General features: G+C 39.5%; 3 protein-coding genes across 4 annotated transcripts; 2 read left to right on the forward strand and 1 right to left on the reverse strand.

The window, feature by feature from the left end:
* The first annotated feature begins 1111 nt into the window (after positions 1-1111).
* Positions 1112-4897, forward strand: LOC118420663 (zinc finger protein 234-like). 2 transcript variants are annotated; one of them, XM_035827547.1, is made up of 3 exons: positions 1112-2368; positions 3210-3283; positions 3583-4897. In XM_035827547.1, the coding sequence occupies exons 2-3, from the start codon at positions 3271-3273 to the stop codon at positions 4320-4322; spliced, it is 753 nt and encodes a 250-aa protein (XP_035683440.1). In that variant the 5' UTR covers positions 1112-2368; positions 3210-3270; the 3' UTR covers positions 4323-4897. The 2 variants fall into 2 exon arrangements, with proteins under 2 accessions (XP_035683440.1, XP_035683442.1); XM_035827549.1 differs by having other exon boundaries at positions 3213-3283.
* Positions 4898-6775: 1878 nt separating this feature from the next.
* On the reverse strand, positions 6776-15350 carry LOC118420662 (deoxyhypusine synthase-like). Its single transcript, XM_035827546.1, has 10 exons — positions 15130-15350; positions 14455-14571; positions 13689-13859; positions 12953-13064; positions 12445-12551; positions 12113-12199; positions 9346-9451; positions 8530-8633; positions 8035-8160; positions 6776-7356 (listed from the first exon to the last, which is right to left on the reverse strand). The coding sequence occupies exons 1-10, from the start codon at positions 15205-15207 to the stop codon at positions 7273-7275; spliced, it is 1092 nt and encodes a 363-aa protein (XP_035683439.1). The 5' UTR covers positions 15208-15350; the 3' UTR covers positions 6776-7272.
* Positions 15351-15511: 161 nt separating this feature from the next.
* LOC118420664 (proteasome assembly chaperone 4-like) lies at positions 15512-17904 on the forward strand. Its single transcript, XM_035827550.1, has 3 exons — positions 15512-15619; positions 15985-16089; positions 17059-17904. Exons 1-3 carry the CDS (start codon positions 15593-15595, stop codon positions 17347-17349), a joined length of 423 nt encoding a protein of 140 aa, XP_035683443.1. The 5' UTR covers positions 15512-15592; the 3' UTR covers positions 17350-17904.
* Positions 17905-18469: the final 565 nt, after the last annotated feature.

Below are 18469 nucleotides of genomic sequence, written 5' to 3' on the forward strand. Positions count from 1 at the left end.
AAACGTTACATGCGTGTGTGTGGATTCTTTTTTACCGGGGTTCCGGAAAGCATTGGGACAGGGTGGTTACTAATTTGCTGGGGGCGGAATGTGCAGCTCTGTCAGCCTTTGTCAGCCAGAAGGGGTGAAGGTCTCTCACGTGTAGCCATGGCTACTGTGGCTAACTGACTGCACAGGTGTCGCCCAAGGGTTCGTGTGGGGCACTTTCACATGATGATGATGATGATGGGTGCTTTGACGTGACGTCACTTGTAAGTCAGTAGAAGTGAATTAAGGTCACCTACGCAGCGCAAATGCAGAATTTAGTGCGACAAACTCACGACTTTCCAAGGAATGAAAGTCAATTTTCTTTTTAACACGCACATACGTGTTTGTGTGTGTGTGTGTGTTTGTGTGTGTGTCTGTGTACGTGCACGTGTGTGTGGATGTACGTGCGTTCATTTGTGCGCGCGCCCGCGTGTACTTATATTTTGTCCCCAACACCTGCCACCCAACCGGACACTAAACATACTTCCCGAAGGTCAACAAAGTATGATGCCCCCAGAGAAAATGTGCTTCGCGCTGTCACCAGGAAAAGGTCGCACGTGGGGGCACGGCGAACAACAGTCACGTACTCATGCGTAGATAAGTTTTCAACGTGCTTCATCGTCGTTGTTCAAGTTAGTCTCACATTGTTCGACTAGACATTGCAACTGCATACGGTAAAAGAAAACTCGATGGTGGGGAACCTGACGTTTCCTTCTCTACGAATTTGGTTGAAACAGAGGTGCGTGTCCTTATCTATCATGCAATACTAGTTATACCACCGGCGTTGGATTTTTAATCTCCGATATTATCAAGAGCTAATGTGAGATCAGTAATGCAAATGTGTGTGGGTGTATGGAGGTGAGGTGTAGTCATATGATATCAAGTTTTCCCCATGCTGCATACACAGTCGTACGCACAATATATGCACCTCATACGAAGGAGATTAAAATAAAGGACCTCTCGTCGCTTTATATCAGTTTTATGTACGCAGCATACGCACAGTACCGGCGGCCCAGTACGCATACCATGGCATAAGACGTTTGATGAGGTGCGTATTGTGCTTACGACTGCGTACGAATAAAATGTCAATACGGACCTCATGCGGACTTGATATACACGCTCGTGTGGCTACATGGAGGGTTTGCTTATGCTACGGTCACATTTCCAAACCGGGACCCGGTCGGGCAGCTTTCGGGAACGAAAGGATAAGAAAACTCACAGAATTTACACAAAATAGTCATCAGCGTAATCTGTGTAACAGTTATATTCCTTGATAAACATTTCTATTTTTCGTTCCCGCAAACATCCCGACCGGGTCCCAGCTTGGAAATGTGACCTAAGCATTTAAGTCGGGTTACTACAGTTATGGCATGCTTCGGTATCATACTTGATCATACTGACTACTGTGATCCTAGTACATTGTGATAGCTTAACGTCCACAGTCTTTAAGCCAGAAAGTAAACAAAAGACCGTACACCGTCAAGTAAGCTTTGCACCTTATCCCGAATGGCCGGGCGTGTTTGTTACATTTCTGTAGGCCTGACAAATGTCCTAGTTCAGTTGTCAACCAGGCCAGGTATCTGAAGTTTGCCTATAGTCAATGCGGTGGTGGCGCTTAATCTCCAAGCAGATCCTACGGTAGCATAAGATAGTATCAAAAGCTGTCAGAGGAGTGAAGCCAGCTTCGGAGTGTGTTTCGCTACCGCTACAGGGAAAATCTGGCTGACTTCACTCCTTGACCAGTTTGGTACTATTTTTTTGCCATTGTAGGATCTGCTTATAGATTAGGTGGTGCTTCGAAACTGAGGAAAATTTTATTTTCATAAATTTTGTAACCCCACAAAAGAATTTTGCAGATATTTGGACGTCAAGAGTGTACTAGTAGTTGGTTACAAACGGCCACAATATTCTCCTTAGCTTTAAAACGCAGCACTATTTCTATGTTTATTCGTGAACTAACAGTACGTGAAAATTCTTTGTAGAACCTACAATATCCTTCGGTAGTCATGAATAAAAAAAATTCAAGGGGTATCATTTGTATCAACAATCGGTGCCGTTTGGCTTAAGCTTAAAGCTGCCGGCGGCGATATTGTGTCTTACGGTGTGGATATTGGGTAATCAAGTAGTTCCTCCAGAGGTCAATCGGGGTCACGCCAAAAGACAGGACCGCTATCTGGATATCTGGAGCTACAGGCAGTCGAGGGGGAGGGTTTGTGTGGTCATTCCGACAAGATTTTATCCAGAAATGTTAACAGTATGGGGTCTCCAGAGGATGAACATTGGTCAAATGTAACTAGAAGCGGGTGGTTAGCTACAAGGTGCCGGCCAAATGCAGTACAAGGTAGTAAACACAATGTAATGATGTGATACTTTGTTCAGAAGTGTTTTGTTTTGTTTGGACATGTTGGAGATTTAGACATGTTGTAGAATAGAGTGATAAATGTGTGTAACGTTGAGGAGTTGATTTGTAAGGTACACGTATATACTTATATATACTATATATATATCAAACCAGAATTTACTTCGTCGTAATTTTAACAGGTGCTCCATCTTGTCAAAGTTTTGGGTATACCTCAATGTTCCCACACCCCTATATAAGGCCATGTTCCTACACTCTTATGTTCCTACATCCCTATTTTCCTGCATTCATATTCCTACACCTCTTTGTTCCTATCCTACCATGTTCTCACACCCCTAATGTTATGTACCAACACCCCTGTGTTCCAACACTCTTAAACCCTAACATACATTGTATAAGCCCAATTTACACTTCTTCTGAGAAACTCTATTACTACACATCTTAGTGTACTGGACTACGGTTTGTAGTACTGCAACTGGGCCATAGGGGTGCGGGAACAGGGGTGTTGGAACAGGGGTACATGCAAGGACTGGTCCATGAGAAGACCATGCAGAGTAGTGTCTCTGATTGTGCAAGAAGAGACAGAAGCTCAGCTGCTATGTATCTTATTCTAATAAAGGGAGGACTGCAAACAAGACAGAAGTACGGCTTTGGCCTTTTGTGTACACATCTGTGTAAAGTGTACATAGCTGCAGAGCTTCTGTCTGTTCTTGCACAATCAGAGAAAGTCCTTTTTAGTCTTCTTCAGTCCTTGCACAATGCACTGTTCACTCGAGAGCAAAACAGTCAATTAGATATGCCTGATTCCTTTAATGTTTTTTAGCAGGAAGTAGCAGCCAATATCAAGACAGAATCCAGACTGACATCAACACACACATCTGATAATGGAGCCTGGAGGTAAGGTTGTTTTTACTGTTTAGGCTGTTCAGTAAGATACCAAGTAACATTACAGACCAACACAGCAATTTGAATTGGAGATAGACCCAACATCCTACATCTACATGAACCCCTAAAATTCTGCACTATAGAATTAAATTATTGTTTCTAGCTATGGTTGCCATATAGTCAGACCTATATTTTCTATTTGTTATGGCTTCTTTTTCCATTTTCTTTCTTTGTCACCCCTTAAAACGTGCAGGAAACAAAGATATTTTATTACGTAGATACTGACTGTTTTCCTCTGTTCCCATCATAAGGTACAGATGCACACATGATCTCAGATCCACCACAAGACCCTGAGATGGAGGCAGATAAAGGCCGACCCTACAAGTGTCGCTTCTGCGACTACGCCGCCACCCAGCGGACTCACCTGCGCTGCCATGAACGGACGCACACGGGAGAGAAGCCGTACAAGTGCAACCTGTGTGGGTACGCGGCGGCCCAGAAAACCAACCTGAACTCGCACAAGCGCGTGCACAGCGGGGAGCGCCCGTACAAGTGTAAGATGTGTCCGTACGCCGCCATACAACGGTCCAACCTCACCAGCCACTACAGGGCCAAACACGGCGTGCAGAAACCCACCATCTATATCGAGCACGGCAGCCCGCCAAGAATGCGGGTGGAACAACAAGACGGCAACGCACTCTCAGACATTGCTGATGCGCACGGTATAGAGCAAGTCCAGGGTTTTAGCAACACTGGGTTTTCACCATATCCCAACCAAGGTGAACACTCGCCAGGATTTACAATGGTTAGAACTCCCTCTCTTCACATGGCCGTGAATGGAAACCACATCAATGTACCTGCCAGCATTGGAAGCTACACAGCTAGGCAATCAGAGAGGACTTCTTCTACAGCCAGTTCATGTGGGCAGGGAGAGGAAATCATGGACTTAACCTGCATCAAAAAGGAGGAGGCTGTTGGTGTCTCAGAAGAATCTCAGCCACTGGATAACAACAAAGATGAGGCAGCTCTCACACACACATCTTCAAGCTAGTGGAAGACAAAGACAAGACAGTGAGAGTCCAGGTATAAGTGTTGACTCTGTTGGAACACAGAGGTATATACATGTATATGACAGTCAAGAAAAAGGCCAGAATGCTTCAATCCATAACCACGACCAACAAAGTCAAGAAACACAGAAAAATTACATTTCTGTAGAAAATAGTCCACATCATCATGTAGTACAAAGAAACAATTCTTACCCCGGCAGTAGTGGAAACACAGAAAGCGCATGGAGAGGAACTCGTCAGTTTGTACAGGAAAATTCACATGACGAGTCCAGCCAACCTTCCGATGAGTATCAGTCAGGAGAATCCACTGCCCAATTCAGCTCTCCTCAAGTTCAAACACAAGTTCCTTCCCTGAGAAGCAGCCCTGGTGTTTCCACCCATAGGCACATGTGCCATTACTGTGATCTCTCCTTTGGAGACTACCTGATGTATACTGTACACATGGGTTTCCACACCTATGGGGACCCCCTGAGGTGTAATATGTGTGGCGTGAAGTACAGAATTCCGCTGGAGTTTTTTGTTCACACTCACTCAGGTGTGCATGGAAGCACTGCTGATCAGTAATGTATCCCGTGTTTTTAGCACAGTCCCAGAAATGGTAATATACAATCATATAGATAGCGTAGTGTATGTTATGTTTTTACATTACTACTATAGTATCTTAGTCTATATACATGCAAACAATGTTACGATTGGAATATACTGGTGTGTTTGGAGGAAATGTTTGCACAAATTTGTCACAAAAGGAAATGTGTCAATGTAATTAGTAGGGTTAATTTGTATTCCATAACTACCTATCATCATGGTTTGCTTTTAATCTTCTCCCTGCAGCCTAACCAGTTGTGCTTGTTACATTTGATATATGTAAAAAATTGGCACCAAAATGTCAATGTAATAGGATGTTTGTAACAGGTTGATGAATACTGTAAATGCATTTAAGTTTGTGGGAATTTAATTTCGCAATAGCGGGAAAATGTACTTTTCGCGGTGGTTTTAATTTCGCGGTAGCACCATGCACTGTAGTCTCTTTCTGTTATGGAAAAATATTTGCGGTGGTTTTAAATTCGCGGTGAAGCGGCCGCCGCAAAAACCGCGAACATTAATCCACCGCGAATATTTCTGCATTTACAGTACTAGATACATTTTGTACTTAATATATGTTCCCACAGTCTGTATTATGGGACAAGTAATATGTATTCGATTTCTGTATGATTTCTATATATCATAATCATGTCCCACAAATTTACTGACATGTGTACATGTTTTATGTGTACCTTAGTGCGAACCTTCCAAAGGTTGAATCAAAAGATATTGAGGGATTTTTCCTACTTTATATGGACATGAAAAATCAGGGAACAATTTAATGATATAGACTTGTTTGTAGATGGGCTGCAGGCTAAGTACTAGCTAAGTATAACTGGTGGTGGTAACAACGAGAAGTTTAAAGCTAGCATTCTAAGGCACACAGGTGTAATGCTACATGTATGAAACAAAAGATAGATAATGTTCGTTTTCATACCAAAAGACTCCACTGCTGTTTAACCCCATTTGAATTTTATTAATACATTTGTATATTGTACTTCATCTGTAAAAGTCAGGTGGCATAACTGTCTAAAAGTAGAGACAGTTTATTAACAGGTTCAATAAAGAATTGAGACACCTACAAACAAGAGGCCCTATACTTTTGTGGTATCAATAAAGGTATTATGATTTTCAGGTCACATGGTGGGCTGACATACACATCCATATGAACAGGTTGACAGAATGCAATATTTTCTGATTGGCACAATCAATTCAGTTGCTTTCTTGTGTTCAGCCTCCAGTCTTTGCTTCAGGTCATCCCCAAACCTGTTCTGGATTTGGGCCCTTTCATCCTTGGTCATTCCAGGCCACATTTGGGGACTCCAGGTTCCTTTAGTTACTGACCTTGCTGCCTTTCCAGATAGGTGCACCAAGTCTGCCAGCGATTTCGTAGACATGTCTGTCTTTTCCTCTCCATCACCTCAGACACCTACAGAATGTCCATCACCATCGTGCACAACATGAGACACAATGATGTGATTCTTGAGAAGCTGCTTCCCTATTTTACCGCCTTTCCCGGTAGCGGCAGTGCCTCTCATTGCATGTCCAGCTTCTTGAAAAGCATTTCTTGTTTGATTATTTTTCTAACATTAATATTTGTATATTCTGTAAAAAAAACTTTCTACAAAGTTACCCATTTAATATACAATAGGATGATTTTGAGACCTTATATACCAGTACATGTATATACAAAATATAAATAATTCTGTATATGAATATTTAAGTAATGTGAATAATGAAATTATGCTTGCACCTTCAATGTTTCTCCATTAAAGGAAAATAAACATAGGCAATATTGTTGTACATGAACCCAGGTGTCATCTTTTATCCCAGACTCAGTTCTTTTTTCGTAAGATGAGAATAGGGTAACAGTGCCCCATGCTCTAACTATATGCACCCCTCACCCAGGGTAGAAGATTCTCTGACAAGAATAGAATTATTCAGATTGACCAAGGTCACATCTGGCAACAGTCTTCAACTGTGACCTGTCTGACAGTAATTTTGACCCTTCAACAAGCCTAAAAAATATCCCATTTTAACTTACAATTCTCTAGAGCTCACACCATTCCCCACTCTGTTGTTCCATACCATATCACCACTATGCAATTTCTTTTCTAAAAAAACCTTGCCATTGATAAAATAAAATGGTCAAATGTTCCCCTTTTTGCAACACAGAAAGTAACCTAGAAAGACCACAGATATGGGAGAGTATGGTTAACATTTTCAGCACACTTTTACATGTAAGAAAATTGCATATCCCAAGTTAACAGAAAATGGGAAGAAATTGTGAGAAGATTAGCATGGATTCAAAAGAAAGTTTCTCTTTAAAAGTCATATTGCTTCTGTACATGGCTAGCTTGGTGTTGGTGCCTTGATGTTCTTAGCAAATGTCTCGGCTACAAGCAGGGGGAACACAAGTGTCGCATCTGCATACACCTGAAAACACAAGATAAAGAAACAGTCAACATATCATTGCAATAGACCTGAAAACACGATAGAGGAATAACCAAATTACAGAATAGAACTCACTCCATAAAAAGTAGGAATGCAAAATAAAAACATTAAATTACAGATATTTGATGGACATGCAGGAAATCTCTCATTGGTTAAACTGCTAAATGACATGCTATCATTGGTTGAATCGCTAATTGTGTTGGACAATCAGAATGGGTCTATTGTCTACATTGTCAAGAAGAATGCTGTATCATTCTTGGACTAATCAGAATAATTCCAAGATGAAAAAAATGCTTACATTAAGTATGAAATATGAACTTTGATACTAGAGAACTGTGACAAAACTATTGTTTGAAGCTCAAAAACTTCCCAATAAAAGAACAATACACACAAGTATTAAGGTCAAACATTCACAAATATGTCTTTTTCTCCCTACTAACGATGTACCAACTTAATAAAGTTGTTGCCAGACAGAACCTTTATTTAGAACTGCTACATTATTTGCTTGTTGTGTAATACACAAACATAACAGCAACAAATACAATATCAAAATCAAGAAACATGCATAGCAGTGCCAGAAATGCAGCGTTTTCTTGAGCCCTCCCTCATCTGCTATGGTTTACATGATCAGATATAAGTTATTTAACAAACGACACCAACCTTGACAGGATTAGCAGTCATCTTGATTTTGCCCCATGACACTGCCTCGTCAGGCCGCGCCCCCGCGTCAGACCCGTCAAACTCCTGACCCGTGTTGACGTACACGGCATACTCCGCACCGTTCCTCTGGGATAGAGTGATGTCATCAGTGCATGCACTTCCATATGGGGTGTCATATTTGCATTTAAGCATTTACATTGTATCAATTTTTGATATATTGATATATATGTTAAAGTAAAACAAATAAGCAAAATAACACAACACTCTGTAATATAGCTATCAAAAGCTCAAACAACAGAGCTTAAAGACACTGTGTGCTCGAGTTATGATAAACTGATGCTAACATCTACATGTAATCAGATATCAGATGGGATGATTGTAATATTTCAACTACTCATCTGTTAGGAAAACTGGGCAGTCAGAAAATCTTCCAATCTTCCCTTCTTCCAATCTTTTCTTTATCATAAAAGCCATATTGAAGGCTTTCCCACTCACCATAAGGTTGGCATTGTTGATGTGATGTTTAACCAGACCTCCCCCTAGGATGATCATCCCTGTGTGCTGCGAGTGGACAGCTATGTTGTTGATTCTGCGAATGTCTACAGACAAGAAAACAAAATACCCAGGCATGGTTAGATTTTCACTGAACATGTCATTGCCGAATTCCGTCTATCCTACGAAATAGTATAGTGTCCATGCCTCAATGCAAATCTTTCAAAAAGCCTATGTCTTCTGTACATTACTGTTCTTCAACATTGGTCAAGCAAACCATCATTCTAGAAAATTGAGATATAGATTGACACCCCAAAGGACATTGCAATCTTTTAGCTTACTCTCATATTAAATACTACAGCATGCACATACACCATTGCAGTTGTTATAAGAATATTCTAATAAAGGCCCCGTATATGCATACAGGAATATGAAATTGTGAATTGATGTGCAGTACAAAATAGGACCTTGAAAGGGTTCATATCAGATGAACGTAGGCACATGATGTTTCATAATGATGAGACTTTTCAAGTAGGAACAGTCATTATGAGTTCATGGCTTTGGGTATATACAGCAGAGTACAGCAGGATGAAGATAATTATAGATAATTATCTGCACGCTCCCAATGACGGACTAGAGACTGTGCTGGGCTAGAGACTGTGCTGGGCTGGTAAACTTTAATAACGAAGCGCCCTGCTCCCTAAGATCTGATGGCGGGAGTGAGTGGGGATCCCACGTGTAGGTTAGACCCTGGGAGCGACTGTATCCAATTAACAACTTTGATCCCCGGGGGGCCCAAAGATCCACAATTATATTTACCTTCCACTATATCCAGCACTAGACCAGGGTTCTTATAGGAGTGAAAATATATCATGTCCCCAATGGAGCCATCTGTGAGTGCTGGACTGAACACTGGGATGTTGTTCTGAAAAAACAATAGAATACTAGAAAGGCCGACATTTGCTTGGGAGCAAATACAGCATATTGCAATCCATCTTCATATGCATGCCAATCCCAAATTTAACAATTTTTGATTGATGTACACCATAGGTGTGAATAGAGCCCTGTGGCTACATAACATACGCACCTCCATACCAAATTTCAGACCATTTGGTTTTCATACATAGGTACAGCAGCCAAAACTTAACATTTTTAGTCCGTAAATGGCAAAAAATCCCAAAATTCAACAATTTAAAGTATTGTATGCCCAAAGTGAAAATGAAGTACTGTGGGCACTTGCCAGACACACTTTCATGCCAAATTCCAGGTCATTAGGTTTTCATACAAGGGTATAGGAGCCAAAAGTATACATTTTTTGTCAAAATAGCCGAAAAACCCAAAATACCTCATTTTTAAAGTGATCTATAAAGAAAGTGTTGATTGGACCCTGTGCTCATATGTCCAATGCACCTATGTACCAAACTTCAGGTCATTAGGTTTTCATACAAGGGTATAGGAGCCAAAAGTATACATTTTTTGTCAAAAATAGCCGAAAAACCCAAAATACCTCATTTTTAAAGTGATCTATAAAGAAAGTGTTGATTGGACCCTGTGCTCATATGTCCAATGCACCTATGTACCAAATTTCAGGTCATTAGGTTTTCATATAAGGGCATAGGAGCCAAAAATATACATTTTTTGTCAAAAATGGCCCAAAAACCCAAAATAACTCATTTTTAAAGTAATCTATGAAGAAAGTGTTGATGGAGCCCTGTGCTCATATATCCAATGCACCTATATACCAAATTTCAGTTCATTTAGCCTTCATACAAGGGCATAGGAGCCATAAATATACATTTTTAGTCAAAAATGGCCAAAAACCCTAAAATAACTCATTTTTAAAGTGATCTATGAAGAAAGTGTTAATGGTTTTCTGTGCTCATATGTCCAATGCACCTCTGTACCAAATTTCAGGTTATTAGCTTGTAATACCAGGGCACAGGGGCCCAAAATAGACATATTTTGTCTAAAAATGACCAAAAACCCTAAATATCATAAATTCTAAGGCCTCTATCAAGAAAGTGAAAAAAACGTCTGGGGGTATTTGCTATCCCTACCACCTTGCCAAATTTCAGCTCATTTGGCCCAAAAATGAAAAAGTTGAATCCATTTGAAGAATTTGACAGGAGAAGAAGAGACCAAGGAAAAACTAGAAAGGCCGACATTTGCTTCGTAGCAAATACAGCATATTGCAATCCATCTTCATCCTTGAAAAATCCCAAAATTCAACAATTTGAAGTAATGTTTGCTCAAATGGAAAATGAACTACTGTGGGCACTTGTCCTACACACCTTCATGCCAAATTTTAGGTCATTTGGTTTCAATATAAGGGTAGAGGAGCCAAAAATATACATTTTTTAGTTAAAAATAGCTAAAAATCCCAAAATAACTCATTTTATAAGTGCTCTATGAAAAAAGTGTTGATGAGGTCCTGTGCTCATATGCCGAATGCACCTCTGTAGCAAATTTCAGGTCATTTGGTTTACATACAAGGGCATAGGAGCCAAAAATATACATTTTTAGTCAAAAATGGCTAAAAATCCCAAAATAACTCATTTTTGAAGTCATCTATGAAGAAAGTGTCAATGGGGTCCTGTGAGCATATGTTCAATGCACCTCTGTACCAAATTTCAGGTCATTTGGTTTCTATACAAGGGCATAGGAGAAAAAAATATACATTTTTAGTCAAAAATGTCCAAAAACCCTAAAATAACTTATTTTTGGAGTAAACAATGAATAAAGCGTTGATGGGGTTCTGTGGTCATATGTCAAACGCACCTATGTACCAAATTTCAAGTCATTTGGTTTTAATACAAGGGCATAGGAGCCATAAATATACATTTTTAGTCAAAATGGCCAAAAACCCTAAAATAACTCATTTTTTAAGTGATCTATGGAGAAAGTGTTGATGGTTTTCTGTGCTGATATGTCCAATGCACCTCTGTACCAAATTTCAGGTCATTAGCTTGTAATACCAGGGCACAGGGGCCCCAAATATATATATTTTGTCTAAAAATGACCAAAACCCCTAAATATCATAAATTCTAAGGCCTCTATCAAAAAAGTGGAAAAAACGTCTGAGGGTATTTGCTATCCCTACCTCCATGCCAAATTTAAGCTCATTTGGCCAAAAAATGAAAAAGTTGAATCCATTTGAAGATTTGACAGGAGAAGGAGAAGAGACCAACAAAAAACAATATATTGCAATCCCATACTATGTATGGATTGCAATATAACAATATATTGCAATCCCATACTATGTATGGATTGCAATATAAAAATTCTCATACAGTTCACTGTAACAACATTTATACCAAAATATTTTGCAAACTTTAATGGACAATCATTTGTTGAAGGCAGAATTTTGTAGAATCATATTTCTATCATAGAATGAGATGACCATTATTCTGATATTTCAGATAAACAAGTAGCATTGTCTTAAGAGACATTCTAAAATACAATGAGTCAATGACAATTAATTCACACAATTAATTATAAAGCTTCTGGAATTAAGACAAAGGGTTATCCTTGTACTCTGACAAAACAAATTATCATAGTCCTAAGACATTTGTCCTTTCTGCCCTACCTTATAGCACCAATAATATACAGAGTCTGGGTTGTCAATCTCTTTCCCAAGTCTGTGGACCATCTTGGAAGGTGTCCAGACAGTGCCCTGAAGAAACAAGACGACATCAGTGAGAGCTATTCATACTCAAGATTAAAAACTTCATCTATCAAGAACCAGGTGATGAAATATAAGAATAACAAAATGACAGCATCTCATTTCAAGACACAAGCTTTGACCATTATAATTTGTTTGGCTTTCAAAACATGTGACATCTATTTGACACTTATTGTGTTAAAGTGCTTTGTAAAATAGTCCAATGCTGCATGATTGTGGACTGGGGACCTGACTACCTGAGTTTTCTGTTCCAGCAACATCTGGTCCAATATAGGCATGATCCAGTCCTCAAACTTACAGTAGTTGTCATTAGGTACAAGCAGGTTACCGATTCTGTTGATGCCTGGAACATATAACACAGAACATTTTCAGGAGAGAATCTAACAGCAAAATTAACTGCACTGAGGCAACCATGAAAATGCAAACAGATGTTTAAAAAAATTGTGCACTTTTACACCACAGTTATGGTCACAGTTTTCTTTTAATTCAGTGCTAGTCCTACTAATAGCAACTATTGTGAGAAAAATGGAATGGAAGGATAATATAGATGTTTCGTTATACTGTACAAATCCAAAGAAACATGTATCCTAAGAAGGAATTTGACTGTCCTTCAGCCTTCACAGCTGAAAATGTATCAAAACATAGTCCTGTAATCCTACAACCAGTGGTGTAAGAGAGCACTATTATCTTCTTAGAATTTGGGCCTCTTCAAATTTTGAGCTCTCATTACTCTATGTGGAGTACCTTTCACACGGAGGTCCTTCCCCTTTAACTGAAACTCTCCCAGATAAGTTGGTGCCAGACACTTGATGAAGTCCTCCTCTATTCCTCCAGCTGTGGCCACTATACAGTCTACCTGGGATAGGGAGATACTTGTGATATTAAGAACATCAAGAAACTGCTAACTCTAGTGTACACTACAAGTAAGTATCCAAAGCAGTTTGCAGCTACTCCCTCTATTGAGTCTTTCTGATATTGCACCTTCATGAGAAGGCAAAGGTAACTGATAGATGATTACTGGCAATAATTTACAGAAATGACTATAAAGGTCTTTTTGCAATCATGTCTGACTCTGTTTGTATGACATCTTATGTACAGGGAGAGGGAAACAGAGTAAGAAAAGAATACTGCATATCAAGCAATAAAATGATGACTTCAATAAGGTTGGAAAATAATTTATGGCATATTTACTGTAATGGTTACACCAGTGTTAGGTTGGAAGAGAAAGTTGAAATACGAAAAGTATGAAGACTTTCTCCGAGGCAACATCTCATGATTATTTAAAGTACCCTGCAGTTTTGAAAGAAATTATGGTGTTAGGAGGACAAAATTTCTTTGATAGACCAAGGCCTTCTTTCTTTGATAGACCAAGGCCTATCCACCTCAAAATTTATAAGAACCAGCTCAAAACTATTAAAGGTGTTCTGTTCGTAAAAAAAAACAAAAAAAAAAACAGTGCTCCTTTGAAACAGTGCCTTACCATATTGTGTTTGGTGAGGAACCTGAGTGTCTCCCTGACCCCAGAGGAGATGAGGTTGGACGTGTAGCCCAGGAAGATGGTACAGTTGGTTTTGGGTCGACCCATGGGGTGCAGGTTCAGGGGCTGATCTTCCTCTGGGTCCACTGGTAAGGGCTCCGCTTTCTTCTCCAACTGTAGAAAAACATCAAATTGTTATATTTCTTTTTCACAAAGTTCATTATGGCATTGTAAAAGTTCATATATGTACTCAAACAAACATACTATAGGTAAGCATCTTGCTCCTTTATCCTACTTAGGGCCAACACTGAAGGCAATAGTGCAGGTGTAGGAGTGTTAGATGTTTTGGCTACTGGACAGTCTCGCCGCTACTATCTGATCCTAATGATCAGCAACAGGTTTCTAACCCTAACTTAATCCTAACCTTGATTCTAATTCTACCTATCATCATAAATTGAGTCGTCCTAGGCCTGGTGCTCAATCGTTCTGATACCTGGTCTACTGCCAGATATGTTCTGTTCTTGGTGCTGAAATGGTAATCCCTAATCACTGCAATGAATGGTTAAGGCCATCTTTTTTACAATACAGCATTGAATTTCTATACTTTCTTAGGAACCCTACAAGATAAAAACTGAGTTTAAGCCTTCCTGTGTTGGTACAAAACACATGAAATTCTGAAACTTTTGATACTGAGACAAATCTTAAGTTCCAAATACTTAAAGCAACTCATCATCCTCTTCACCAGAAAACATTTGACTATCATACGTACCATCCTGTTGATTTCCTCCACAGCCTTGCCGAAGCTGGTTGCCTGGAAACCAGAGGTGAGGTAGGTCTGCAGCAGGGCGTGGTAGTCCACTCCATTGCTAAAGTCATAACCTGTGACCTGAGGGCAAAGGTCAGGACAAATTACATGTCATTTTGTCCCAACAGGCAATTTTCTATCCTGGGATGGGTTCTGAAGTCAGCTCTGGTTTTCACCAGAAAACAAGGCTTAAAAAAACACACCTGAAATTAGCTGAAAAAGTTTTGATTGCAAGAAAAAAATCTGAACACCTTTAATGTTATAAATCCTGGATGTAAACTCAGATTTAGCTTTCTGAATTACAACAAGAGAGTCCTGAAGAGAAAAGTTTGACCTATTTACATGTACTTTAATTAATAGGTTGAGCACTCATTCAACAAGTAGAACCGGTATATCCAGGTTTGGTTGGCTTGCAAAAGAATTAGATTCAGAAGCTGATTGCTGGAAATATACGTAGCCTAACGCGTTAGGCTACGTATATAACGCTAAAGAATCTGACAGACGTAATAGAAATAGTATTGAAAATATTCTTATACCTATCATAACGTTTGACTTTATCATTCATAACTTATCACGATCACGATAGATACATGACATAATAGTAACGCAATATAAACACAAGACTTCTGTCCAACTCACAACAACAGAATCTGCCGGCATTTCTTCGCTCTGCACCAAGACTGCGTCTGTTGCTTTACTTGGAGGAGCCTCAGCCATCTTGCCCTTTCGTACGAATACTCGGATCTTTTTTCCAAAAGGTTGAGGACAAACGCGAGCACAAAATCACTACCTCGCGTGCAGAAAACTTCTAAACTGGTGCTTCCGCTAAATACCAGCTGGGGCCTAACATTTTTAGTTTACCGTAATAGCACTATTACCGCCTGATTAAAATGGCAAACAAAATGACAAATAAAATGGTAACTTTGAGCAAATAACGAAAAGACATGAAACCGACATATTTTTTTTGATATTTTTTCTTACTTATGTCAAACTTCCTTAATTTTTTTTTGTATATAAAAGAAAGTATGTACCTGAGAAAGTTTGGCACTAGAAAATATTGCACTAAGCCAAAGCTTGACCTCTAACCTCCCCAAACTTCTGAATGTGTGCTGCAGACGTAAAAGCAGACGTAAGTTCATGGGTTTTTAAACACGAAAACCAAACTTTCGGCGTCAACTGGTAAAATTTTCAAGCCTAGATAGTTATCTTTACAAATCTGTGTTGTGTGTGAAGCACAGTACGTGAATGTGTGGTTACATCGCTAAGAAGAAGAAGCTCGCACGTGCGAGGCAGTGGGGAGGGGGGCGACAGACTGTCATGTATTTCAGTACACAACTGCACAAGATTTTATCACAGCGGGTAGAGCGTTTCATGCACATTTCACACGTACCATTAATTCTCTGTTGTGGGAAGATAAAACTTTTATAGGTATTTGAAAGACTTCTCCGTTCATTTTGTCACAACACAAGTCTGACTATTAACGTTATATTTCAGTTCAACATGACAGAGAAAACCAAAGCTACAGTTGAGGAGGCTCAACCCACTCTTGGGGTGCACTGTTTCTCGGAGAGAGTTTTTGAACAGGCTGTTCACTTTCAGGTTTGTGAGAGGCAAAAATTGAAATATTTAACTACAACTGTATAATAAAACAGGGTTGGACAAGTTTTCTAAAATTGACTTGTCCTATCGGGCAAGTACTTAAAAAATTTACTTGCCCGAACCAACTTTTCACTTGCCTGAAATCTAAATGACATTTTTCTATGTAATTATTCATGGCCTTCAATGGAATATTTTTGTTATTGGCTCTATTTTCTGTGTTAATCAATGCTTGATGTCATGACTTTGAAAAGTAGCAAGTACATCAAAATCTCACTCAATGGAGAAAAGCTAACTTGTCCGATCGGGCAAGTGGAGAAGGACATGCACTTGCCCGAATGGCATTTTCACTTGCCCGGGACTATAGGGCTAGTGGACTTGTTTATCCCTGTAAAAATTGCACAGGGAACCAACCAAATCTGGCCAATGGGAAAAATTTTTCTTTGAGACTGTCATGATGGCCAGATGGTCCTTACATTAAAGTGTTCGTTTGTACAAGTGCATTGGAGATTGGAAAAAGGTAAGAGATAGGTTTAGGTACAATTGTAAATTGTATGACATGTGAGACTTAGCGCTCCAGTAGACGAGAGGGTGGAGAAGGAATTGCACACCCCTCCTTCACCATAAAATGTCATGTGCAGGTCAGGCAAAACAGGTAAATGCCTGTCTGCCTGCTCATCTGTCGAATCGACAGGAGAACCATAAAATGACATGTTTACAACAGAATCTTTTGGACATTCTGAGGGCAGCCGTGGATGTGTCTTTCTGCTGTCTTGCGGTGGAAAAGGTTATCATACTACATGTAGAAGTCATTGACAGTTGAGCTTATACCCTCCATGTAGATTGTTCACTAAGATAAGTGTGAATAAACCTTAAGAATTAAGTCATATGGCTTCTCACACTTTGTAAAAAGGGATTGAAATAAACATTCAAGACTGTTGTATACTTTATCCATACATTTTGTGTCCACAGGTATTAAAACTCAAGGACAGCTTTTTCTTATGGGTCGGCTTGCAACCTTCAATGGCCAACTTAGCCGTCGCACTGCCAGCAAGATTTGACTCCATTCCGTCCACCTCTGCCCTTCTGGGGGAATTTTCGGACACAACATCCTGCACGCTGGCACAGAAACTCTGTAAACACACGGGTAAACAAGTGTTTGTCAGTTGCAACCTTCCGACGCAGGATGGGATGTTTCTGGTAGAGGTGGAGAAGAGAATTCACAAGGAAATCAAGGACAACCCAGAAAAGTTCTGGTTGTAACAAGGACAATACACAGGTAGTATGGACCAAGGGCTGGCAACCCCCTGTATCATCCAAAAATCTTTCTGCCCTTTATGCCACTAGGCATGGATGGAGAAGAAGAACTAGAGGCAAGATAGACTTCTAAGGATGCACACCTAGAATTTGACTGCAAAACAAGAAAGTCCATAATAACTGGAGATATGTATTGTTATTGTATCATTTTATCATCATCATTATCTATCACACACTTTTTACAGAGTTTTAGCATATACACCTGTACTTGATACTAATATTATTGTAATGGTCATTTACCTATTCTTTCATTTGTATTCTGACTCACAAGATATGCCCTATGTACAGTCAGACTCTTGAGCTTTTCATCATTGTCTACTAATGTTAGTAATATATTTATAACATATTGATGTCTAGCACAAACATCACAAGTTGTGCATCTACACCGCTGTCTGGCAATGTAGAAATTCTACCTTTCAGCACTTACTAATGCTAATTGTCTTGTGTTTGTTGAATTGAAATAGATAAGTAAAAGTAAAGACAATAAAATCTTAACAATCACGCCTGTAAGTTTGACTTTTAAAATGTTAAAATTACTCGTACCTCTTTCTTCCAAAGAACTGTAGTTGCCTAGAACATTATATGCCTATCACAAAAATATATTTGCAAATATAAGATGTTGCAAGTCATGACAATGACTTAAAAGCATGTCAAGCAAAAGAAAAATGAGCTAGAAAACCTGGCAGGGTAACAAGCTTGAAGCAGTCATAAGCCCCTGTTGAATTTTACATAGTACCAGTAAGGAATCAACTGACTCACTCAACCAGCAACTGCTTTTTTGCTGTCCCAAGGGGGTATTTTACACCCCATTCAATACCCAAATGGTTGAGTTGGTATTTCAGTTCGAACAGGGACATTATCTTATAAAATCATAATTGTATTGGTTTGTTGAAGGAGGTTAAAAATAAAGAAGCCTCTTGATTTTTAACCTCCTCGGTTTGTTTTATGTGTGAGAAGGATGTTCAGCACCAAGGACAGGTTTATTTGCCCATGTGTGGATGATGTAATATTGCAGTAGATGCCCGGTCAACAACCGACAGAGCTTGGACTTAGACAGAGACTCGTG

Source organism: Branchiostoma floridae, chromosome 8 (assembly GCF_000003815.2).
Source record: "Branchiostoma floridae strain S238N-H82 chromosome 8, Bfl_VNyyK, whole genome shotgun sequence".
In the NCBI taxonomy this organism is placed as follows: domain Eukaryota; kingdom Metazoa; phylum Chordata; class Leptocardii; order Amphioxiformes; family Branchiostomatidae; genus Branchiostoma; species Branchiostoma floridae.

What these genes read in the sequence shown, in the direction of transcription:
- LOC118420662 (XM_035827546.1), bottom strand. Translation starts at nt 15,207, where the DNA reads ATGGCTGAGGCTCCTCCAAGTAAAGCAACAGACGCAGTCTTGGTGCAG. An exon ending in TGCCGGCAGATTCTGTTGTT is followed by an intron (nt 14,572 to 15,129) that starts GTGAGTTGGACA and finishes CTTTGCCCTCAG; the next exon opens with GTCACAGGTTATGACTTTAG. An exon ending in TGACTGCTAATCCTGTCAAG is followed by an intron (nt 7,357 to 8,034) that starts GTTGGTGTCGTT and finishes TTGTGTTTTCAG; the next exon opens with GTGTATGCAGATGCGACACT.
- LOC118420664 (XM_035827550.1), top strand. Translation starts at nt 15,593, where the DNA reads ATGTGTGCTGCAGACGTAAAAGCAGAC. An exon ending in CTGCAGACGTAAAAGCAGAC is followed by an intron (nt 15,620 to 15,984) that starts GTAAGTTCATGG and finishes GTTATATTTCAG; the next exon opens with TTCAACATGACAGAGAAAAC. An exon ending in AACAGGCTGTTCACTTTCAG is followed by an intron (nt 16,090 to 17,058) that starts GTTTGTGAGAGG and finishes TTGTGTCCACAG; the next exon opens with GTATTAAAACTCAAGGACAG.